At 56.5% G+C, this 22,455-nt stretch overlaps 1 protein-coding gene across 2 annotated transcripts; it reads right to left on the bottom strand.

The window, feature by feature from the left end:
• Positions 1 to 79: 79 nt before the first annotated feature.
• LOC125917117 (receptor-type tyrosine-protein phosphatase epsilon-like) lies at positions 80 to 22,230 on the bottom strand. Of its 2 annotated transcripts, none has more exons than XM_049623383.1 (8): positions 22,068 to 22,230; positions 15,765 to 15,864; positions 15,403 to 15,470; positions 13,387 to 13,523; positions 7,362 to 7,452; positions 3,660 to 3,736; positions 2,709 to 2,745; positions 80 to 932 (listed from the first exon to the last, which is right to left on the bottom strand). In XM_049623383.1, the coding sequence occupies exons 1-8, from the start codon at positions 22,177 to 22,179 to the stop codon at positions 817 to 819; spliced, it is 738 nt and encodes a 245-aa protein (XP_049479340.1). In that variant the 5' UTR covers positions 22,180 to 22,230; the 3' UTR covers positions 80 to 816. The 2 variants fall into 2 exon arrangements, with proteins under 2 accessions (XP_049479340.1, XP_049479339.1); XM_049623382.1 differs by having other exon boundaries at positions 15,403 to 15,476; positions 22,068 to 22,218.
• Positions 22,231 to 22,455: the final 225 nt, after the last annotated feature.

Genomic DNA, 22,455 nt, shown 5'->3' with positions numbered 1-22,455 from the left:
GCCCCAGATGCCCCGCCCCCTCCCAGTGCCCCAGCCCCTGAAGCCCCGCCCCCCCAGTGCCCCAGGCCCAGGCCCCTAAGTCCTTGTCTGCCTGGCTCACTTGGCCCTCCCTGCTCATCAGGCCTTTACTCTCCGTTATTTTTTATGTCACCTCCTGGCACAGTTTATGTTTATTTGCTTTCTGTTTGGCGCCTGCCCCTCCCAGCGGCACTTAAATCACAGGAGGCGGGGTTTGTGTGCTGCCCCCTGCACACTCCCCTGCGGCCGCCTGTCCAGCAGAGCAGACCAGGAGGAGTATCTGTCCCCTTAGGACGTGAATCCGCTTGACCTTCTTTATAGAGGCTTCAAGTTCCTCTGGTGTCCGTGCATTACGTTTTAAATTAGAAGTAGCTAATTAAATCCACATTCCTTCAGTAAACCTTGTGTTTCAAAAACAGTTCTCTAGTCTGGATAATAAGCAGGAAATCCACTTTTATTGGTCGGCTGAGGCCCACCGTAGCGTATGCCCAGCACGCTGAGCCTCTGAGTGCTGAGCTGCACACGGCCAGCACCGGAGAGCAGCCAGGCTGGGGCTGGGGTGGGGGGCTCTCCGCTGAAGAAAGAACTAACCCTGTGACATTTGCGTGTCGCCGCCTAGAGCAGTGAGATGCTTGGAACACAGAATATTTGTTTCGCGATAAAAATGCTGTGAGCCCCTCGTGTTTTTTTTTTTTTTCGTCTTTTTCTGCAGCGATAAGAAGGGAGAGGGATAGGAAGAGGATGTGGTGAGCACACCCCCAGCCAAGCCCCAGAAGCTTAAAGAGTAGAGTCTGTGAGTCAGAAGGCTTGGCTCACCTCCTTCCTTTCTTTCAGGTTCGTCAACATGACAATGGTTGCAGACTTCTGTTCCCAGATCATTCTCCAGAAGTCATTAACTGTCTCCTGTTTAGGGCCTGTATGCAGAGGAGGAGCCCAAAGTCAGACCCGAAGAGGGTCTCTGGCCCCTGTCACCCTGGCCTTGGGGCCCTGGGACCGGGCTCCTCCCAGGCACAGAAGGGCCAACTGGCCCACGGGGGGGGGGAAGGGGTGCGGCCTCCCCGCCCCACCGCCCACACTCCTGGCCACCCCCTGGGGCTGGGATGTCCTTGGGGAGGCACAGAGCAGCGTCCAGGGGGTGACCCCATTCGCAGGCAATCAAGGGTATTCAGATGAGGCTGGGGTCTGAGCCTGCCTGTCCAGAGTGCCGTGCGGCCGCTCAGGGGGCCCCTCAAAGCCTCGGCACGCCAGCACCCGCTCCAGAACTGCACGAGGGTCTGTGTGTGCGCGACAGACAGACGCAGACAGAGACGCAGATGGGCTGCGGGCCGACCCACTCACCCTCCACGTCTAACCCCCTTCCCTCATCTCTCAGCTGCCCTGCAGCTGGCGATGATTCAGTGCCGTCCAGCGGGGTGTGGGCTGAGGTTCCTGGGGAGCGGTCTGAACCAAAGACAAAGCGTCCCCAGAAGAAAGTCCTCTGCCCTTTGCCCTCCTTCCTGCCTGAATGCAGACACAGGGCCTGGAGGCGCAGCCATTTTGTGACCCTGAGGGAGACAGTGACATGCCCTGGAGGGCGGAGCAGGAAGATCAAGAGGTCCCTCTCCTTTGAGCCACTGCCTGGGCCCCGGGCTGCCCCCCCCTCTCACGGGAGAGAGACTCCTCTATCTGTGTCAGCTGATGTCTGTCGGGTTCTCTGAGGCTGTACTCTGGGTGTATGCGTCTGTGTGCTTCCCTATTTCCTAAGAGATGTACATTTTTAATAAGCTCTCAAGTGATTCCGACGTGCGCTGAATTTGGGGACCTGTTGTCGGAAAGACTGTCGCCTGCGAGGGAGGAAGCCCGCGAAAGCCGCTGTGGGCTCCACGTCCCCAGCCACCTCTGGGCTGACGGATGGCAGGTCAGACCTCGTCCGTGCAAAGTGGATCGTGTGCAAGGTGAAGGGCGCCTGCAAGGCGCCCTGGGGGTTAAGGCCTTGATCTGATAAGCGACTCCCTCCCTTCCCCAACCGCCTGGAAACAACCACAACTGGGAGCCACACCCGAGCTCGGCCAGCTGAGAGAGGTTCAGGGTTGTCTAATGAAAGAATCAGCACGTTCAAATGATAACCGTTAACCTACTGGGTGCCCTGTCTTTGCACCATGCATGTGAGGGAACAGGCATGTGTCTGTCTGTCTGTCTGTCTGTCTACACGCATGCTTTGCGTGGATGTACGTCCAATGTGCCGGCTACACCTACTTATAAATGATGACACCCTCCCCTGGCTGCCCGACCGCGGAAGGGGGACCTGGGCTCTCGGGCTCCAACTCGTCTGTTCTTTTGGAGCTCTGTTTGTACAACACGCTTCGTCATCTCGTGGGGCAGAGCTTTGCGAACGAAGGCACAGAATGACCCGAGAAGGCCTGCTGAGAGGCAGATGTGAACGTAGCACGTCTGAGCAGCTCCCAGGACATGCTGACACTCGGGGTCAATGGAGCGCCAGCCTCGAATCGCAAGGCTCTGTGAGATTCGGGACACCCCCGCGTGGCCTGTGCTCAGGGACAGCTTGGACAGACTGCAAACAGGCAACACAGACGGGGCCGTACAGGAAGCCCAGGGGAAGCCTCGGGATTCCTGGCAGCAGATAAGGACCAGGTAGCCTCCCACATCATGTTACCAAAATCCCGTTTTGAAAAGAACAGCAAGAAGCTTACCTTGAGCCGCTATGAATTTATTCTTCTCCTTGTAACCCTAGAAACATAAAATCAGGTTTGTAATTCTTCCTCGCTTTCTTGGCTGAAGGCGTTTGCCGTTGTGGTTTGGAAAGTAATGCGTATCAACCACGAGAAAGTTGGAAAACACAGAAATAAGAAGAAAACTCACTAGTCCTTTCGGAGCCAGGGCTACTTTTGTTGGCCCCGCCGTAGATTTTTCCTGGGAATACTTTCCCAGTCGCACACGCACACACACAAGCAGACACACGTTCAGATACTTTGAACTGGTTAGTAAGTACAAATTCTCCTATGTTGTATTTTTATGATAATTTTATAATTTATATTAAACGGTATTTTAAGGTTCACTTAAAGTGAACGCTTAAATCTTTTTTTCTTTATGTTTATTTTTGAGAGAGAGAGACAGAGAGAGAGAGAGAGAGAGACAGAGAGAGGGAGAGAGATAGACTGTGACCTGGGGAGGGGCAGAGAGAAGAGAGAGACAGAATCTGAAGCAGCCTCCAGGCTCTGAGCTGTCAGCACAGAGCTGGACGCGGGGCTCGAACTCACGAACTGTTACATCATGACTGGAGCCGAATTCGGGTGCTTAACCGACTGAGCCCCCCGGGTGGCCCAATTAAAATGAATTCTTAATCCATTGCATTATGGTTCTACCATAGTTTGTTTAACTGATCCCTCTTGTCCTATTTGGTCAGTAATGTAACGAATGCTGTAACAAACATCTTTGTGCTTATCTGTTTCTTGAAAATGAATCCCCGGACAGATGCTAATTCAAAAGCCCCAGGCGACTCTGTGCTCTCTGCGCTGTGGCCAAGCTGCCCAGGAAGGTTGTGACCCGGCCCCAGAGAGGAAAGTCACGATTCACACTGAGTCCCCAAATGGTGCAGGTGTGTGCATCAGGCCCGGCCGGGGACAGGAAAACGGCAGACTTACATCTATGTACGAAGCATTAATATAGTCTGAACAGGGGGCTCCATCCACTTGGCTCAGAATCACCCTGGAATGATCATCTGTTTAGAAGAAAACAAAAAACCATGATATCAGGATAAGGAAATCACACCTGCCATACATTTCTTCCATCTACAGCATTAAACACGGCACCTGACACGACCGGGTCTTGCGTGGTGATCACCGGGACAGAGGACGCGTCCTTTTCAGTGTCCTCATGAGCCCCTCTGTGTCATGAGGATGGGAATACACCTGTTTCACTGAATGAGCACTGCATCTCAGCACTGAGGACAGTGCCCGGCCCTAACCAGGTGTCCGGTAAGACCTGTGGGCTGACAGCAGAGGCATGAATTTCAGCGTCCAGGAGTGGGGGCTGCTGGGCCTCACATAGAAACAGAACAGCAGCACGTGCTGGGGCCCCGCAGTGAGATCACCATATTCTCCGAAACCCCAGCTGGGCCCCCGTGTTCACAAGGCCCTTGCGCACTGAGGAGAGCCCCGGACGGAAGGACTGGGGTCCACGCTCCCGGGCTTTCCAGGGAAGGGACAAGCCGACTCCACACCCCGATCCCCATCCTTCCAGTCGGCCCTAGGGCTGGAAGGTGGGTGGAACTCACGCTGACCTGAGCTGGGCCTGGCGGGCCACCTGCCTGGAAGATTCTGGCCTGCTGTACAAGCAACTCTCTAGTGAGGGGGCTGACCACAGAGAGCTCTGTGTGGGTGTGTGATGTGTACTTCCTCCGTGTGGGGGCGGGTGGTGTGCAGGTGTGCGTGGTAGGTGGGGGTGCGGTGTGTGTTTTCTCTGTGTGCGTGGGTCTCGCGTGTATGTGTTTGTGGAGTGTGTGTGTGTGTGTGTGTGTGTGTGCACGTTTGGGGAAGTTTCAACCAGGGCCCCCACTGTGACCTTGGTGGGTCCTTGTCACTCCTGCCTTCATGGCCCATTCCTCCATAAAAGAAAAAAGTAAACATTTTATCTTACAACTGTGTTATTAGTTAGTATAAAGCTTACTGTAACCAGACTGGATTACGGTGTTGTTTTTGTTTTTGTTTTTCTGATTTTAAAGGAAATCAGATGGTGTCATGGGCCCTTCAAAGTGTCATGGCCCCAGGCCTGGATCTCCTACTTCTAGCTGTACAACAGCTAGCGGAAATACTGAGGATGACCAGACCGGGCCCAGGGCCAGGGTCAAGAGTCAAAGCTGCTCCAGGGGTGGCTCACACCACCCCGGGCACGGGGCTTGGGACAGAGTGAGCACTCCGTATGTATTTACCGCGTTCTATCGTCCTGCTTTGTCCTGCTTTACCCCCTGCTTGTCCCCACAGGTCTGAAACTAACTGAGACGTGTGTGTTTGCGGGGTGGGTCTGCGGCAGAGGAGCTGTTGTCTTCCGCATTCTTGGAAGGCGCCGCTGACCTCAGACACCTGTTGACTAGACACGGTATCGCTGGGCCCGATCTATCCTGCCCCCAGCAGCAGAGGCCACTGAGGCTTTCAGGGAAAGTCATGGCTCATATGGGGCAGCCAGGGTGTCAAACCCCAAGCGTACAGCCCGATGGCCTCCTCTACGACACCCTCGTGCTCAGGGGCTGACAGCCCTAAAGCAGAGACGGCTCCGGCTGAGCATGTGTGAAGCCAGTTGAAAATAATTTGGAACCATCTACGCTTTGAGAACAGCTATAGAAAGCCGAGGGTAGAAAATAGCATTCTGGTTAGATTTAGAATCTTGCAGTTTTGGAGAGCTTCCTGTCTTTTTATTCTGAAAGTCACACTTCACTGTCAAAACATTATATTTTGAAATTATTGGCTGTTGCTGTTTTTTTTTTCCCAGAGTAGAGGATGCTGTCTCCCTACCAGTCACCAAGCTTTTCCGAAGCCCAGCCTCATGGACACGCCAGGCATCTTGTTCTCTGTCATCCAAGCTCCCTGGAGCCATTTCCATGCCTGGGTCGAGGGGTTTCTTAAAAATCTAGTAAATTTAGGGGTGCCTGAGTGGCTCAGTTGGTTAACCAGCAGACTCTTGATTTCAGCTCAGGTCATGATCTCACACTTTGTGAGATTGAGCCCCACATCAGGCTCTGTACTGTTTGCTTGGAATTCTTTCTCTCTCTTTCTCTCTGCCCCTCCCCCGCTCGCTCATGAGGACTCTCTCGGTCTCTCTCGTTCTCTCTCTCTCTCTCAAAATAAATAAACTCACTTTCAAAGAATTTTAAATAAGGTTTTTAGTGAGTAAGAGGCAAATGGGGGCAGGACCCTAGAAAAGTGCTGGGGCTGGGTAGGTAGGTCCTCAACAGATACATTCAGTAGGTCAATGCATAAATTAAATTAATTAACGAAGCTAATTAGTCAAACTAATAGTAGATAAAAATACTAATTTGCAAATATCCCGATTTTTATTTGACACAAAATATTCCAAAGATCCCCAGCCTCCCCCCACGGTTCTCCTTTCCCTCGAGCTGCTCCAACCAAGCGGCTTGCCTCCCTCCTTCTCTGATAACCCACCCCAGATCCAGCGGCAAGCCCTCCCGATTGGACCCCCACTGCGTGTCCAGAGTCTAACCCTGGCCCAAGCCCCTCCTCACTGCCCAGCTTCGTGTCCCATCTCCTTGTGGCTCCCTTGGCTGCCTACGCAAATGTGTTTTAGCCGAAAGACTATTTGGTTAATTTCTCATCGTAGTTGGATCATAGTCTTATAGGGGCCTTTGGAAAAAAAAAAAGAGGTGTCAATCCTATGCTTGTAAAGTGCAAAAGAATTATTTCTATTAAGTGCTAAGAGTCCAGAGACCACACAAATTGGGCGGACCACAGCTTCTTGTGCCCCTGAAGAGACGGACTTAATTCCAATCCTAAAAATGCCACCAAGTGGACTGAGGCCCACTGCACAGGCTGGCTCCCTTGCTTCCACAGAGGCTCTGTCTGAGAACAGGGAGATTCTCTGGCCTGGGGCTCAGGATTTAAACCCTTCCTGGCTGCCTTTCTGTTAGCCTGATGGGCAAAGCCCACAAGAGGGGTCCAGCTGAACGAAGAATACTGCAACCCTCCTTGGCCAGCTGACAGCTTGGAACATTCAGGTTTGTCCTGGCACCAAGGTGGGCTGTGAAAGGCACCCCCGGGCAAAGCCTGTCCAGCCACATCCCTGGACAGATCTGTCAGCTATCTGGCCCGACGGCCTCCCTGGACCCCACACCCCACAGCCCATGGCCCCGTTTAGCTGCTGGCGTTGCTAAGCCCTCCCACAAAGCTGCCAAATCTCTGCACATTTCTCATTCTGTCATTTCTGCCCCTGGTCTGGGGGACACACGGCTGGTGGCCGAGAGCACTGAGTCTGAGATGCGGAGATGCCCAGGGCCGCTGGCAGCACAAGACTGCGGCTCAGGACTGGGCCCAGGAGCAGGCCCCCGCCAGCCTGTGCGGGGGGCACTCCCCTGGGCCCCTGGGCAGCCCAGGTCTCAACATCGAGCGCAGGCTTGGTGGCCAGACCCACGACAACAGAGGTGGCCTGAGCCCGCTGTGGGAGATGGCCACCTAGACCTCCCTGGACAAGCGCCAAGCAGCGGTGCTGGCCCGGGCCTTCGTCCCCTCGTCCTGGGACTGTTATGCTGCCCGGACAGGTACAGTCCCCAGGAGCTACAAAGGAATGTTGAGTTTACTCCACACGCTACCAATCATGCAGAAAAAGTAAAGTCTTACTGGGAAGGATGTTGGGATATCTGTTTTTTTCTCTATTTTCTTCTTTATTAGCCAGTTCAAAAGTTCCTTGTATGTGTCCAGATGGCAATGACTAGAAGAAAATACACAGTTAGCACTAAACGTGATGAATCCGAACACAGCGTTTACATCCACTTCGCTAATGGGCACAGGAATTAAGGAAACCCCGGCCTAGCAAACTACGTGCAGTCCACCGCCCTCCCTGCCCAGCGGGCTGTGCCAGGGGCCGGGCAGACACGTGAGGAAAACACAGGCCCGCCTGCCCTCAGGGCGCTCTCGCCAGCGGGCCAAGTGAGCTGTGGACGTGGTGACGACCCCACCGTTGGGCCCTCAGCTGCATGAAGGCGGGGACTTGTCTGTGCACTGTCACCAAAGCCCTGGGAGCCACAGGTCCTGCCCCGGAGCAGGGACTCCACGGATACTTACAGACTGAGCACAGGAGAACTCTGGAGCAGGAGAGGGCAGAGCAAGGGCACCTTGCGGAGGGGCTGTGGAGGCCAGCTGTGCCCGTGGGGCTGGGCTCGGGGATGGGCAGAGGATGTTCGAGCAGCTTAGATGTGGGCCTCCTGCTTGAGAGGCCGCGCGCTCTCGGGCCAGCGGGTAAGGTCCAGCTGGCCTCTTGTGGGAAGCCCAGACTCCAGCCCCAGCCTGGATCAGCGCAAGATCCCCAGGGGTCCTGTGTGCACACCTGGCTTCAGGAACTCTGCCCTATCCCCCCGCTGCCTCGGATGAGGACACCGAGGTGTGAGACGCTAGCTAGCACCCTGTGACTGATGTGTGGCTCCGTGGACACGAACCCGGCTGACCCTGGGCTCCCTGACTTCTACTGATTCTAGTCGTCCCCCCGCATTCGCTGGCTGCTGGGACGCCCTCCGCACGTACGCAAGCCCCGTGCAGTGCACTGTGGGAAAGAGCCTTTTGAACCCCCAGATCACGGCCTTCAACGTTAACCTCAACGTTCACTGGACTGGGGAGGGGACACTGGAATTCGAGGAACGAGTGTCAATATTTACCAAGCCGCTGAGATGTGCCAGGCACTGGAGGAGGAGCGGGTCACCTGCCCCAGGCCATAGCTCAACCTATTACAAGAGGACACTAGCATCACCCGTTTTCCAGATGAGGAAACTGGCCCCCAAGGCTGCTGGAGATTTGTCCAGGTTCACCTGGCTGGCAAGCGGCAGGCACCGGGGGAGACCTTCAGTCTGGCCTGGAGCTGGCCACCAAGACTCCCCTTCTTCAAGTGTGAAGTCCCCGGAAGACGGGGACAGACCTCACAAGTGCTGCGCGGCCCTAGGCTTATTCACACCATGAGTCACGAGGGCCGGACTCACCGCCCACAGGTGCCCAGAGCCTCCCTCTTCTGGGGCGGGGGGGCTTCTCCCTCACAGACTGAGACCCTGCCAGCCAGTGAACTCTTTCTTTTGTTTTCAGTTCACCAAACTGGACGGCCACAGGCAGAGAGCCTGGTGGGTGCCTTGGGGTCAATGCCTTCTCTACCCAAAATTCTTGGTTCTCTCTCTATCTCTCTCTCTCTCTCTTTTTTGTTGTTAATGTTTATTTATTTTGAGAGACAGAGGGAGACAGAGCATAAGCAAGAGAGGGGCAGAGAGAGGGAGACACAGAATCCCGAAGCGGGCTCCAGGCTCCGAGCTGTCAGCACAGAGGCCGACGTGGGGCTTGAACCCACAAGCGATGAGATCACAACCTGAGCCGAAGTCGGACGCTCAACGGACTGAGCCACCGAGGCGCCCCTCAAAATTCCTGGTTCTTATCAAAGCTGTCTTGACACTGATTTTCCGGACCTAACCTAAACAGAGAACCTGTGGCAACATTCTACAGACTCCTCTCTTTCTATACTCGAAAGCTTTTTTGTCCTCACCCCTGAGAATAAAAACGAGGTATAACACTGTAATGGTGGGCACATGATGTCATGCGTTTGTCTGAACCCACACAACGTACCACACTAGAACCCCAGCTCTGGACGTCGGTCAGTTAGTGACAATGAGTCAACATCAGTTCTCATTTGGAACACACGTAGGGCGTGAACACGGGACACTGTTGATTCGGGATACTGTGGGCTAAGGGGGAATGCTGTACTCTATGCCCAATCTTTCCCTAAGCCTAAAACGGCTCTAAAAATTAAAATCTATGCAAATGATTAATTGAAAAAGAAAAAAAGAACCCAAGAAACCTCGGAAGGTGGGGTGGCTACGGTGCGGTATGTGGGGAGGTTGGAGGGTTAGGTGTCGAGGGGGGACCCAGCTCTGCCCATTCCCGCAGTGGCCTGAGACCCGGGATATGAAGTTGGGGTGGCGATCCCGGCTTTTTGGGCTGTGCGGGGGGCCACTTGGGGTGAGGCCAGGTGCTCTGTGTAGAAGGCATATCTCCGTCTCCAAGCGCACAGAATGACTCTCACCCCTCACTTTGTCCCGCTGTCAATCTGCCTGCAGACTCGAATCTCCGAGCTGCTCAGTGGGCACAGGGGAAACGGGGCAGCACCTGGGGAGGGCTCTGCCGCGACCGGGTCACCCCCACAGCGCTGAGCGGGAGCCGTGCAGGTAGTGATCGGTCAATAAATACCTGGCGATTGAATGTGCAATTACATAAATTGGCCGAACAGGGTCGGCTGGTGTGCTTGCTTGCTGGAGGTAGGATTTCATCTCGGTGGGCACACACAGGAGCCACAGGTCACGTCCCTGCCCCTTCCTCCCTGCTCTGCAGTGCTGGGCAGGTGGTAGCCAATGAGAAGAACAGAGAGCAGCCGGGTGTGGGCTGGTCCAGCATGCTCCAGGGGTCGGGTCTGGCTCACGCCTCCCCTGCGCCTTTCTACAACACGCATGCTAGGGCTGGGGCAGGGCCCCTGAGCTGGACAGACTCTGTCTGGGGAGGGGGTGTTCCTGCCCTGAATGGCGCTCACTGGCCGGGGTTTCACTGGGAGGCCTGGGAGAGCCTCTGCTGGGATGGCACTCTATCATGGCGGGCAGAGACTGTGAGACTGGATGTCCCCAGGAGTTGTCCTAAAATGCATGGCAGCCCCAGACGCCTCTCCTGCAGACCCTGGGCGAAGCTGGGCACACATCTGCCTCTTTTACGTGTTCGGACAATCCTACGGGGACAGGCAGCATCCTTCTGGTACAGGCGAGCAATCCGAGGCAGGCAGAGGTGGAATCAATGGACCAAGCGAGCGCCCCAGGCTGGTAAGAGGCAGGCCGGCCAGCATTCACGCCTCGACCATGCCACCGAAGTGACCCAGGGCCAAACTCCTTCAGCTCACAGATGCTCTGGGTCGGCAATACACAAACGTCCAAACTCGTTTTGAGACTCATCTGTCCCTTTCATCGTCTCTGGGACTGGAACTCAGGACATCAGGCGAGGAGGAGGAAGAGGGGAACAGCTGTCTAACTCAAGCGGGGTCATCACAGAGCCAAGAGTGGGCGGGTCCTGGAAGTCTCCAGGGCGCTTAGGAGACAGAAGCCACACAAACACGGCTTGAGACACAGCCAGCTGAGGAGCGCATGGGTCGCTTAGTCAGGGAAGCGTCCGACTTCGGCTCAGGTAGTGATCTCACGGACCGTGGGTTCAAGCCCCGTGTCAGGCTCCGTGCTGACAGCTCGGACCCTGGAGCCTGCTTCAGATTCTGTGTCTCCCTCTCTCCCTGCCCCTCCCCTGCCCGTGCTCTGTCTCTCATTCTCTCTCTCAAAAATAAAACAAACAAAAAAGACAGGGCCAGCTCTCACTGGCGAGAGCAACAAACTGGGGTTCAGAGACTACAAGCAGCTTGTCCCGGGTCCCCCAGCGCCGGAACCAGACCCTCCTTCCCTCTGCAGATCTACTCATCCTTCACTGCCCGGACGCCTCCAGTGGGCAGCTGGGCAGGGCAGGGCAGGAAGGGTGACGTACTTGCTTCGGGGGCAAACTCTGAAGTGGCACCATAAACCCAGGAATCGAGGTAAAATAATATCCAAATGCAACATTGAAAAAATTTTAAATTCAAAATTGAGGCATGATGTCGAAAACACCAAGCCTTTAAATAATGCCAGGACGGGTGACGGTGGGGTGACAACTCATGGTGTAGCCTGGGACCACGGGAGAAATCAGTCGGAATGATCTTGTCTTCATTTACTATTTCATTCGGCATGGATGGCCTGCCATTAATTTTGATATTTTGGGGGCGCCTGGGTGGCTCAGTTGGTTAAGCATCCGACTCAGGCTCAGGTCACGATCTTGCAGTTCGTGAGTTTGAGCCCCGTGTCGGGCTCTGTGCAGACAGCACAGAGCCTGGCTGGGATTCTCTCTCTCTCTCTCTCTGTCTCTGTCTCCCTTTTTCTCTGCCCCTTCCCCACTCTCTCTGTCTCCCAAAACAAATAAACAAACTTAACACAAAAATTTTTTGATATTTTTGAATAATTGAAATACCATTTATCCCGGCTGAGCTGCTCATGCCTGGGGCAGGTGCGTCGGCTGGCTGACCCTACTTTCAGCCCTGCTGCGCTGGAGTCGCCCTCACTTTAGAGATCTCAGCGGAGCCGGCTGGTTCTGACTCACGGTCCTCCTGCTGGCAGAAGGCCGACCCCCACGTCCACGCGGGGAAACACAAGCACAAGGGGAAACAGGACAAGACAGGAGGGGACAAAGTCACACCGCTGCCAACTTGGGTCGTTACTGTGAACGCGGAGAATGAACTTCTCTCGCCAGGCTGACAGATTGCAAAACAATACTGCGTCGAGCTGTCTTTCAAGATGACCTAATTTCCCCAAAATAGAAGACACATTTGGAAACAAAGGGAAGCAAGGCAAAGGCGGGCGAGGCTCATGTTAAAAAAATAAGCAAAGTACCGATGCGACGCTCCGTCACCTCCCGTGCCCTCGCGGGATGCTTCCGTGTGAAAAGCCACGCATCTGCTGGAGTGCCGTCTCTGGATTAAATAGCTACACCGCACGCCGCTGGTTATGCGGCCCGCTGCCCAGAGCCCCTCTTAGAGGCCGGCTTAGAGGCCGGCTGCCCAGACGTTGGCCCTTGTGCCAGGGCCTGGGGGGGGGGCGGGCAGCAGGCTAAGCAAGGCGCGGTCAGTGTCACCGGCCTCTCTTTGGGGCTCAACACTGAGCACACGGCTGCGTGTGACGTGAGCAAGACGCACAGAGCTCAAGAGGAACATGGTCAGGGGTAAACACTGAACGGCTAGACCCCAGATGAGTGTCCCCGGTGTCTCTCTTACCTGCCCCCCCCTCCATGTGCCTCCCTCTCTCCCTCCCCCCACCCCCCAAATCTCCGTCTATCCAACAGAGTCACAATTCACAGGACATTGACGAAAACTTGAATCGCACGAGGCGAGGCGTCACGGACGCACCTTCGTGGTTTTTGTGGAGAGCTGGGGGAATCGGCTTGCTCCCGTGGGGACCGTCACAGTTGGTTAAAGCCGTGCTAGTTGGCTGCTGCCGTTGCCAGGTCTGCAGAGGCGATTCGCCCAGAACGGCAGTAGCTGGGTGATGCCCAGGAGAGGCTGGGGCACAGGTCGAACCGAAGCCCGTGGCCCCTCAAGCGGCCCCACGGCTGTTTAAGTCACGCCACGAGGGTGGTTCGCAAGAGGGATGTTTCCTTCACCCGCGAGATGCACGAGGTCTCCGAGGCCCGTTAGAAGGTGGGGGGGGGGTGCTCCACCGCTTTCCACACAGAACTGTCACCCTGCCGCCCGCTCGGGCCCTGGTCTTCCACATCAGGGAGACCGCCGTGTCCCTATCACGCTAGATTTCGGGACTCGGCACTCAGAGTGTCTACGCTGGAAGGGGCCTTCGGGAGCCTCTCGCTCGACCGTCTCATCTTACGAATGAGCAACGAGGGGCGTGCGTGGACCTCGCAGGAGAAGCCAGGCGTCCAGAAACCCCTCTGGGACAGTGTGGTGACCCACGCGGGTGTATGCGGTCTTTGGGACGATGTGCCCTGAAATGCGGTGCCGCGTTTCCCAGGCCCCGACCCCACGACAAGAACAGCAAGGAACCTCCAAACTCACGTTGAACTCCTCCCGAAAGCGCTTGCAGTCATCTGCCGACCGGACGCGGATCTCCTCCTCCAGGTGTGCCACGGGGATGGGGAAGTACTTCTTGGGCCCGGAGGGGGACCTGCTGAGAAGCATCACTCTTTGCTGCTCTGTGGGACCAGAAGACACATGGGGGCCACTCAGCCAGGTTTCCGGATGGCTGACTCATGAACCGGACGGACCAAGGGCACCCCGGAGGAATGACACAGCCAGAGGGTGGACGGTGCTCTCCGAGCGGGGCCCCGCGCAGCGGAGCGCAGAGGTCTGCCCCCTGCGATAACATCCACACCAGAGGGGCGTCCCTCTGGCCCGTGTGACCTGCTCTCACGAACCACAGTCACCTCATCTTCCAGCTCAGCCCCCAGCCCCTGCTCCCTCCACCAAGGACCCGGGCACTCTCACACTCCAACTCACTTTTCCAGATAGGGAGAAACGATTGCACGCTAATCAGTACGAAAGAATAACTTTGCTTCAGGCGGGAAAGACAGGGAATCGGTTAGGATATGCGTCTCCCTCAGCCCTGTCTCCCTTGTGACAAATAGTCTGCTTGCTGAAACCCCACAAGCTCCAGAAGAAGTAAGAGAAACCCTCCTGAGGGCTCCTGGGTGGCTCAGTCAGTTAAGCATCCGACTTGGACTCAGGTCATGATCTCGCGGTTCGTGGGTTCGAGCCCCGCGTCGGGCTCTGTGCTGACGGCTCAGAGACTGGAGCCTGCTTCGGATTCTGGGTCTCCCTCTCTCTCTGCCCCTCCCCCCCTCAAATAAATAAATGTTTAAAAAAAAGAGAGAGAGAGAGAGAGAGAGAGAGAGAGAAACCATCCCTGCTTTGCAGGGAGCGGGCAGGGAGGCACTGCCGAGGACGGGCCTCAGGAGAGATCCTTCCATCAACTCAGACTGAGACAAAAGGAGAGATCGCTGGCAGGGGCTTCTCTTCCTGCAACGTGACTGATACTCTTGACAAAGTCCACGTGAACACTCTGCTGTCACTCCTGCAAAGGGCCTGTCCCCACCTGCAGAGCCTTTCTGAAGCCCAGCCAAGAACTCCTCACAGGGCTCGTTCCTCTGAGAGCAGACGCGTCAGAGTGAGTCTGGCTGGGCCTCTGGGCCTCGCCAGCCACACCTTCTTCCCTCCCTTTCAGGGCTGTTGAAACGTGCAGGGAGCGAGCTGGGGCAGGAAGGAGGCGCCCGCAGGCCACAGCAGCACCGAACGAGGTTCTCGGTGACGTTCAGGTCGCACCAGCACCCCAGGACTGCCCTCCAGCCCCTTGCTAGGTCTTTTGGGGCTGACGTTCTTTTTTATCATCTGGGGGTCGATTCTACAATTCTGTTTGAAGGCTGACCGTACGTTTGCTCCCCCAAACCATGGAACTATTAGGTAGCAGGCTGACTAGAGGAAGTTACAGTCACTGGTGTGAACCAATCATTCTGAAAGTCTCTGCCTCACCGAACTTTCTCAGCCACCTGCACTTGTGGGGAAGAGAAACAGTGTGCCTTGTAAGTAGCATTGAGGCACGGAACTGAGCCCAGAGCCTGAAAGACAAGGCTGGGAATGCCCTCCACGGAGACCTTCCCTGCCGCACACGTTGGTGGATCAGCTCTCTTCCAGCGTCAAGATCCGAAAACGGTGCGAATTTCAGGCGAGCCCTTTAGAGCGTGAACCAGGCTGTCTCATCGTAGGGTGATTTTAAAGGGCTTCCTGAAAACTGTTACACGTCAAAACCCTGTCAACAGGGCAGGATGTGAACAGCGTTTCCAACAAAGCCACAAACGGAAAGTCTCCAATGTCTGTTTCATGGCCGAGGGAAAGGAGAAAAGTTTTGAAATGGTAAAATTCTACCATGGCAAACGCCAGCATTACACCGGGTAAAGGGAGACCCAAGTCTCAAAGGCGAAGGGGTTTAACGTTGCAACTAAGAGGCGGACGACAGCCCCCAGCAAACCCTCCCGGCAGCCCCCCCCCCCCCGCCGGCCCCCCGGCCCCGCAGGGTACCTTGTTCTTCCAGGATTCCGTTGGGCACCTTCTTGTCATTGGCGCTGACCACGGCTTTCCTCTGCTTCCTGAACCTTCGAGACACAGACTGGTTAGCCTCGGGCACAGGGAAGGTCCCCGGGATGCAGGGCCCTTGCGCGAGGATACCCACCAGGTGAGCCTGGAGAAGCTCTTCCTGCCGCTCATGGCTGGACCCTGCCACGCCGGCCCCCGGTCGCCAGCCCCGCTCGTCCCCGGCCCCTCCGGTCCCCAGCCCCGCCGCCCTCTGCCTGGGCCCACACCCGCAGTGCGGCCTGGAGGAGATCATTTCCTCATCAGAGCTGGTCGGGGCAAGTCCGCCCGCGCCCCGGGGACACTCCTACCTGAAGAAGTAGGCGGCGAGGAGGAGGGAGACGACTAACAGCAGCAGAGGCAGCAGCAGCCAGGCCAGCAGGGGCTGGGACGCGCGGGGGTCCGGAGGGCCTGCGGGCAGAGCCGGTCCCCATCACGATGGGACTCAGACGAAGGGGAAAAGGGGGTTTGGGCGAGGAAGGAGCCCCAGCACCAGACCACGCTTCCCCGTCGGCAAAGCAGGCCACCGCCCGGTGCCTTGTGCTCTCACCACTGATGAGATGAGCCACCGTGACACGGGGGACAGAGCATGAACTGAGGGGCCGGTGACTTTGACCCTGGTGAGGGCTGAGGGGCAGTGAAGGCACGACAGGGAGCTCCCTGCCCCCCTCAAGGAACTTGTTTCCCCGGGCCCGGGGCACCGGGGAGGTGGAAGAGGGTGGAGGGTCAGATGCCCTGCTGTTCTGGGGACAGCGTGGGGAGCTGCCAGGGCCATGCAGGGGCTCAGGGCAATGGGGGTGCAGCCTGGCCCGTGGGCTGGGTGGAGGTCTGTGGCCAGGCCACGACCAGGTCCCCTGAAGCTTCGAGCTCCCGATCTTACGGGTCCAGGCTGACTTTCCTCATTCAGAAGGACCCACATCCCTGGACCAGGGGCAGCTGCCTTTGGCTGCCCAGGACCTGCCCAGTAAGCCCAGATTCTGAGGGCGCTCTGACAGGCTGGCTGTTCTGACTTAGCCCCTGCCTCCCCAGACTCCCACTCACCAAAATGCCCCCACTCCCAGGGAGATCTCGAATGCCCCCTCCTCCAGGAAGCCCGCTTGGCTCCCCTTCTGTGGATCCCAGAGAGTCTCTGTATGCCTCCAAGCACAGACCCTACTCTCTCGGAATGAACAGACCCTGGGGGCGACCGCCTTCACTCTGAGTCAGTGGACGTTCCTCAAAGACAACAATGGTCCTCCCATAGCTTTGTGTCTTCCCAAAGCTGAGCCCAGTGGGGGCACCGCGGTCCTGCAGCTTCCCTCCCCTGGCACCCCGTCCTCTTGTATCCTAAAGGTCCCTCCCCACCCCCGTCCAGGTTGTAAGCAAACCCCCCTCCGGGGCCTCACACTGGCTCTGGCACCTGTCAGTGGCCAAGGCACGTATTTCTAATAAATGCCAGTTTTTACTGATTCGAGTGACCGTCTGATGTAGAGGTGCACTGACTGAGAGACACCTGGTCTGTGATGAGGTGGCCCCGGATGCCAGAAGCCTGGCCAAACAAGACGCCCTCCTTCCAGGCTGAGCCAATGCCTCTCCCATCTGGCCAGGGACCAGATCAAGTTGTAGGGCAAAGCCAGGGTGACACCAGGCAGAGCCTCTAAGAGCGTGTGCCCCAGTCCCTCTCCCCTGGCCCTACTTGCTGCAGAGCTCCCCTGGGGAGCTGACCCCGTGGGGGAGAGGGGGTGGGGTTTTGGGGGGGGAAGCTTCCACACTCGCCCACCCACGGAGGCCCCGCCCTGCTCTGCCAGGCCCTTGCAGCAAACTCAAGCCCGCCTGATGGGGAGATGCCTGACCCCGGGGGGCGGCGGGGGCCTGGGTGTTCCACTCCCCGACTGGGGTCCATCCCTGCCCTGCCAAATGCAACCACAGGGCACAGGCGGGTGCCCTTCTCTCGCCCCCCACTTCTGCATTTGCACAGACCTTGGCTGCCCCAGGCCAGCGTCCATCTTGGCAGTGACCGAGTGGTGAGCAGCCCGGTCCGAGGGCTGGCTGCACCTGGCTGAGGGTGTGGGCACTACCCGGAGCCTTGACGGGCACCTGGGCCACAGACAGCCCATCTCTGGGGGGCCTCATCAGGAGGCTCCAGGGTCCAGCCTCCAGGCTCAGAGGCTACAGTTACAGATGTGGGCTTTCCTCAGCGTGCTCCTGAGGACCAGGCTGAATGACCCGAGGCCCCAGAGCAGGGCTGTGTGCATGGGCAGAATCGGGACAAATGTCAGCAGCTGCCTCTGTTCTCAGGGTGTGGGGGGGGAGGGGGCAGAGAACAGGTAAGATCACTCAGGGGCCGGCAGGCCTGGTGGGGCTGGGAGAACTGGGGAGTCCGTGCCCCGTCTGCAGGGGCGGCCCCACTGGGGTCAAGCAGAAGGTGGGCCCCCCACACCGTCCAGTTCTCCCGGCTTTGCCAAAAAGAAGAAACTCGTAGCTATTGTAAAACTTATCTGATTTTTAAATTCTGATAAGTAATTCAACCTAAATGCCATTTTGTGAAACAAAATGGTCCAGAATAAAAGCTCCGCGGGCTGGGCCGTGTCCCCTGGGCCAAGTGGAGTGTGAAAACACAGCAACAGCAACAAAAACAGACGCCGTCCTCTATGGGGCCAGCTCTGTGGCTCGGCCTTGTCGCGCGGTCGTCTGTCTTGGCGAGCCTCTGGGTCAGCACACGCAGCCTCTTCGTCCTGCTTAACGGCTGCTTAGACTTCCACTTTCTGAACAACCCGAGATTTCGACGGACATTTAGGTTCTTTCCAGCTATTTTTTTTTTTTTTCTGTTACTTACGATTTCACATCGTGTATCTTTCTCTCTGGGTGTCTTGAAAGTGCTTCCGCAGAAAGCTCCAGAAGGACACTTTGTGCGTCAGTGGGCACACACATTAAATCGTCGTAGAAACTGCCAAGTTGCCCCCTGCAAAGTTTCCAGCGTCCGTGCTTACCTAGACTGGATGATGGAGCTGATCCCCCCTGGCTGTGAGCAATCCTTTTAAATTTTGCCAAACAGCTCAATGAAATGATACCACTGCAACCTGCCTTTCCCTACTTTCTACAGAGTAAAGCATCATTTCGTGATTAATAAAACAATCAATTGGATATTTGCACATCGTTTGGTCATATATGCTTGCTTTGCCACTTTCCTACTGGGCTGTCTTTTTCTTATTAATTTTTAGGAAGCCTTCCTGCAATATGGACAACAGCATTTAATTGTACTGTTTGTGAGTATTTACCTCCAGCTCCTGCGTAAAGGAATGTCTCTTGATGATTATTTGATACATTTTGTTCAAGGAACAAACAGGGCTTCCGGTTATTGGCACATTGTGGCAATGTGCTGTGATCCCACCAGATGATCCTTCTTTCAGGGAACAAAGTTCCAAAGGGCACTTCCCGCGGGTCAGGCTCCCGTCTGGAATTCTAGGCCAATGGAGCCCGTCCACCTGCTGTCACCGAGACCTTGAACTGGAGCCAGCGTGGACTTGCCTCCTGGTTGTGTGACCAGCAGCCACTGCCAAAGCCGTGAAGCCCCGGGCAGAAACTGTAACAAGCTGTGAGGGACACATCTGTTCTCAGGGGCACGAGGTCGCTTCCCTGTCCCCGAAAGGAGCGCCTGACACCCACAGCCACCTTACTGGCCAACCGTTTTCTTTCCAAGTGAAGCGAAGAGGCCCAGGGGTGAGGCTGAGTCACCCTGACGGTGCCCTGGGTGCTAGCTAGGGAAACGCCCACGCAGCTCTCTTCTGGCTTCTCCGCTTTGGGGCAAACGATGCTCTGCCCGGTAGAATCGGGACACACTGTCCTCGGTGCAGGTCTGCAGGGTCTCAGGCTGTGGAACAGCACCAGGGACCCAGCACCCAGGGGCCCTGCTTGAGATGAGGACAGTGACACGGGGCACCTGGGTGGCTCAGTTGGTGAAGCGTCCAACTTCGGCTCAGGTCACGATCTCGCGGTTTGTGAGTTTGAGCCCCGCACGGGGCTCTGTGCTGGCAGCTCGGAGCCTGGAGCCTGCTTGGGATTCTGTCTCTCCCTCTCTCTCTCTCTGCCCCTCCCCCGCTCGCCCTCTGTGTGTGTCTCTCTCTTTCTCAAAAATAAATAAGTATTTTAAAAAATGTGAAAAACGTACATGAGGACAATAACAAATGCAGCTTCTGTCTGCTAGGGGCTCCTGTCTTTCCTTTTTTGCAGTTCTGGATTTCTCTGGCTGGCAATGTGAGGACAGGGCTGCTCCGGCCGTCCTCTCTGGGGTCTTGCACCAATGACTTGAGCCCTACTTCGCCCTTCTCTTGGGGGCCAAGGGTGCATTTGTAGGTCACGTGTCTGGGCTCAGAAAATCACGTCAGGCCCTTGAGCTGCATGGGGGTTGAGTCCCTGATCCCAGCCCGAATGGGGCACTTCTAATTATCTCACTCAAGCTTTTTCTTCTGGAAGGAAGTTGATAATTTTTGTTTACCCAGCGCCTTGTGATAATCAAGTGTGATGCTGAATGCCAACCTAGCTGAGCCATGGGGTTTCAGATACGTGGTCCAACGCTGCTGTTCTGGGTGTTTCTATGAGGGTGCTGTTAGGATGAGATTCAGCATTTAGATTGGTGGTCTCTGAAAAGATTACACGCCTCCCCATGCTCCACTGTGGATGGGCCTCACCCAATCAGTCGAAGGCCTGCAGAGACCAAAAAGGCTGGGCCTTTTGTGAGTAACAGGGAATCCTTCCTCCCTCACTGCCTTCCAACTGGGACATCACTCTTTCCGGTTCTGCAGCGGCAGCCTGCCAGCCTTCGAGCTCAAACCGGCTCCCTGGCCCTACGGATTTTGGACTCAACAGCCCTAATAGTCCTGTGACCCTGTTCCTTATAATAAATATAAATACAGACATAGATACAGATACAGATATAAATGAAACTATAAGCACGTGTCTTACTGATTCTGTTTCTCTGGAGAACACTAACCGATACACCAAGTAATACCTTATCCGAGATGCCTTGAGTTTTATGCCTGGGAGTCTTGGGGGATGGACAGGGAAGGGACAGGGCAGGCGTGTAGGGACTGGCAACAGGCCGTGATACAGACTCAAGGGACCAGGCCTTGCTGGTTACAGGCTCCTACTAAGCCGGCCAGGGGACAGAGCTGGCAGCCACAGACGGCCTCTGGTCTCCCAGGGAGGCGTGTGGCGTTGCCCAGGGAGTCCGGGCCTAGTCCTTGGGGACCCTGAACTCATCAGTTGGGCACACATCCAAGAAAGAGATACCAAGGGACATTGAAAGGCCGCGTTTCCGGGCTGTAAGCGACTGGCGGGGTGACGGGCCTCCCCCGACACGTTGTCCAGCCATCCACAGCAGTGGCCCACGTGGACGAGCCTCTGTACCCAGCTCGGCGGTCTCGTTCATGCTCACAGCGTTGCGAAAAGGAGGCACTGTTATTACCTCCGACTCACAGACGGGGATACTGAGGCCCGAAGAGGTTCAGGAACTTACTCCAGGTCACCTGGCCAGGTCAGCGGGAGCTGAACAAGGGTCACGTGATTCAAGAGCCCCTGCTCTCTCTGCCGCTTCTCCTCCCCTTCCCCTCAGCTTCGCACGGCCTTTAGTTCAACTCCGTGACGCCAAATCTACATTCTACAGAACCCGCCCGTTTTAAGCAGAAGATCCAATGATTTTTAGTTAATTCCTAGTTGCCACTGCCACCACAATCCAGTTTTAGAATCTTCCCGTCCACCTCTCGTCCACCTGAGGTCACCTGGCCTTTGCCACACACCCCCCCCCCCCCCCCCACCAGGCCGGCCAAGCGCTCAGGTACCTTCTCCTCCGTCACCCTGACTATTCCGGGCATTTCCTATCAACGGAGATCACACAACACGTGGTCTCGCGTCCGGCTTCTTCCACTGAGCGTGTTTCTGGGGTCCGTCCACGCTGTCACGCGGATCTGTTCACTCTTCCCCAGTCTCCACTCTAACTTTCAAACCACGGAAAAGGCAGGAGCACGGAGCGGTGACCCCCACGTATCTGCCACCGACTTTCTGATGGGGACCAGGCAGCTGGGTTGGCCTATGGCCCCGCCTACCTCCTGCTCCCCAGGGGCTCTTTCTCGAGCGGCTCCCCCAGGGAGGGTTGCTTCCCTCAGAAGGACTTCAACATGCATCTCTAGACACGCGTGGACTCTTCTTTTAAAAACGTGACTCCAGCCACGGTACCAACATCATGCCTGAAAGGACTCACACTGATTTCTTGACTGGATCAACTGCCACGTCAGTGCCTAACTATCCCCTAGGCACTCGTCCATGTCCCCATTTGTTGAGGATCACTAGAATCGGCTCCCCACGGCGGGGTCGGGGCTGTGAACCCCTGCTCTCCCGCTTCCCGCCGAAGCCGATACCAACTCTGAGCACGGGGTTGTGTTTGCCGCCCCCCGAATGCTAAGCTTTGTTCTGGTCAAATTCCCAACAACTGGCTCGTGCGGCCAGCCTGCTTTTGAGAGCGTTCCGTGTTCGATGCTCCTTCTCCTCCCCCAGCGGGGTCATCACCCCCGGTCTTGAGACCCTACCAGGAGGGTGGGGGATGGCAAGGGCAGGTGAGCGGCAGGCAGCTGGGTCCTCACCTGCGGTCGTAGAGGTCAAGTTGCTCTCCGCTGGGGTGGTCTCGTTGCCCTTGAGAGCCTTGGCGAAAGGCAGGCTAACACCTGCCAGGAGGAGCAGACAGAAGGGCTCCATGGCGAACCTGCAGGAAGCAGGGACAGGCTCAGAGTGCTCCCCGCCATGCGCCTGGGGCTGCCCCTCCTCCCCCCTGCCCCAGCCCAGGAGGGAACCTCACATAAAACAGGGCAGTGGGGGGGGGGGGTGTGAGGAGGGAGGGGATGACGGTGGGAAGGCTCTGGAGCACTGCTTAGCGAATCTGAGTCCGGGAGAGGGGTCTGTGCACACAGCTGGCACAGTTCACAGCTGTGCCATTTCACTGTAGAACGAGCCAGGTTAGTAACTCCGTGAGCT

This window comes from Panthera uncia, unplaced genomic scaffold, assembly GCF_023721935.1.
Source record: "Panthera uncia isolate 11264 unplaced genomic scaffold, Puncia_PCG_1.0 HiC_scaffold_1502, whole genome shotgun sequence".
In the NCBI taxonomy this organism is placed as follows: Eukaryota; Metazoa; Chordata; class Mammalia; order Carnivora; family Felidae; genus Panthera; species Panthera uncia.
This window is presented reverse-complemented; position numbering and strand designations above follow the sequence as displayed.

Bases quoted from the DNA above. Each gene is read 5' to 3' on its own strand.
- LOC125917117 (XM_049623382.1), bottom strand. From the start codon at position 22,179: ATGGAGCCCTTCTGTCTGCTCCTCCTGGCAGGTGTTAGCCTGCCTTTC. The intron at 15,477-15,764 runs GTAGGAGTGTCC...TGTGTCTCGAAG, and splicing joins CTCGCCGCCTACTTCTTCAG to GTTCAGGAAGCAGAGGAAAG. The intron at 3,737-7,361 runs GTAAGACTTTAC...TCTTCTAAACAG, and splicing joins ATATCCCAACATCCTTCCCA to ATGATCATTCCAGGGTGATT.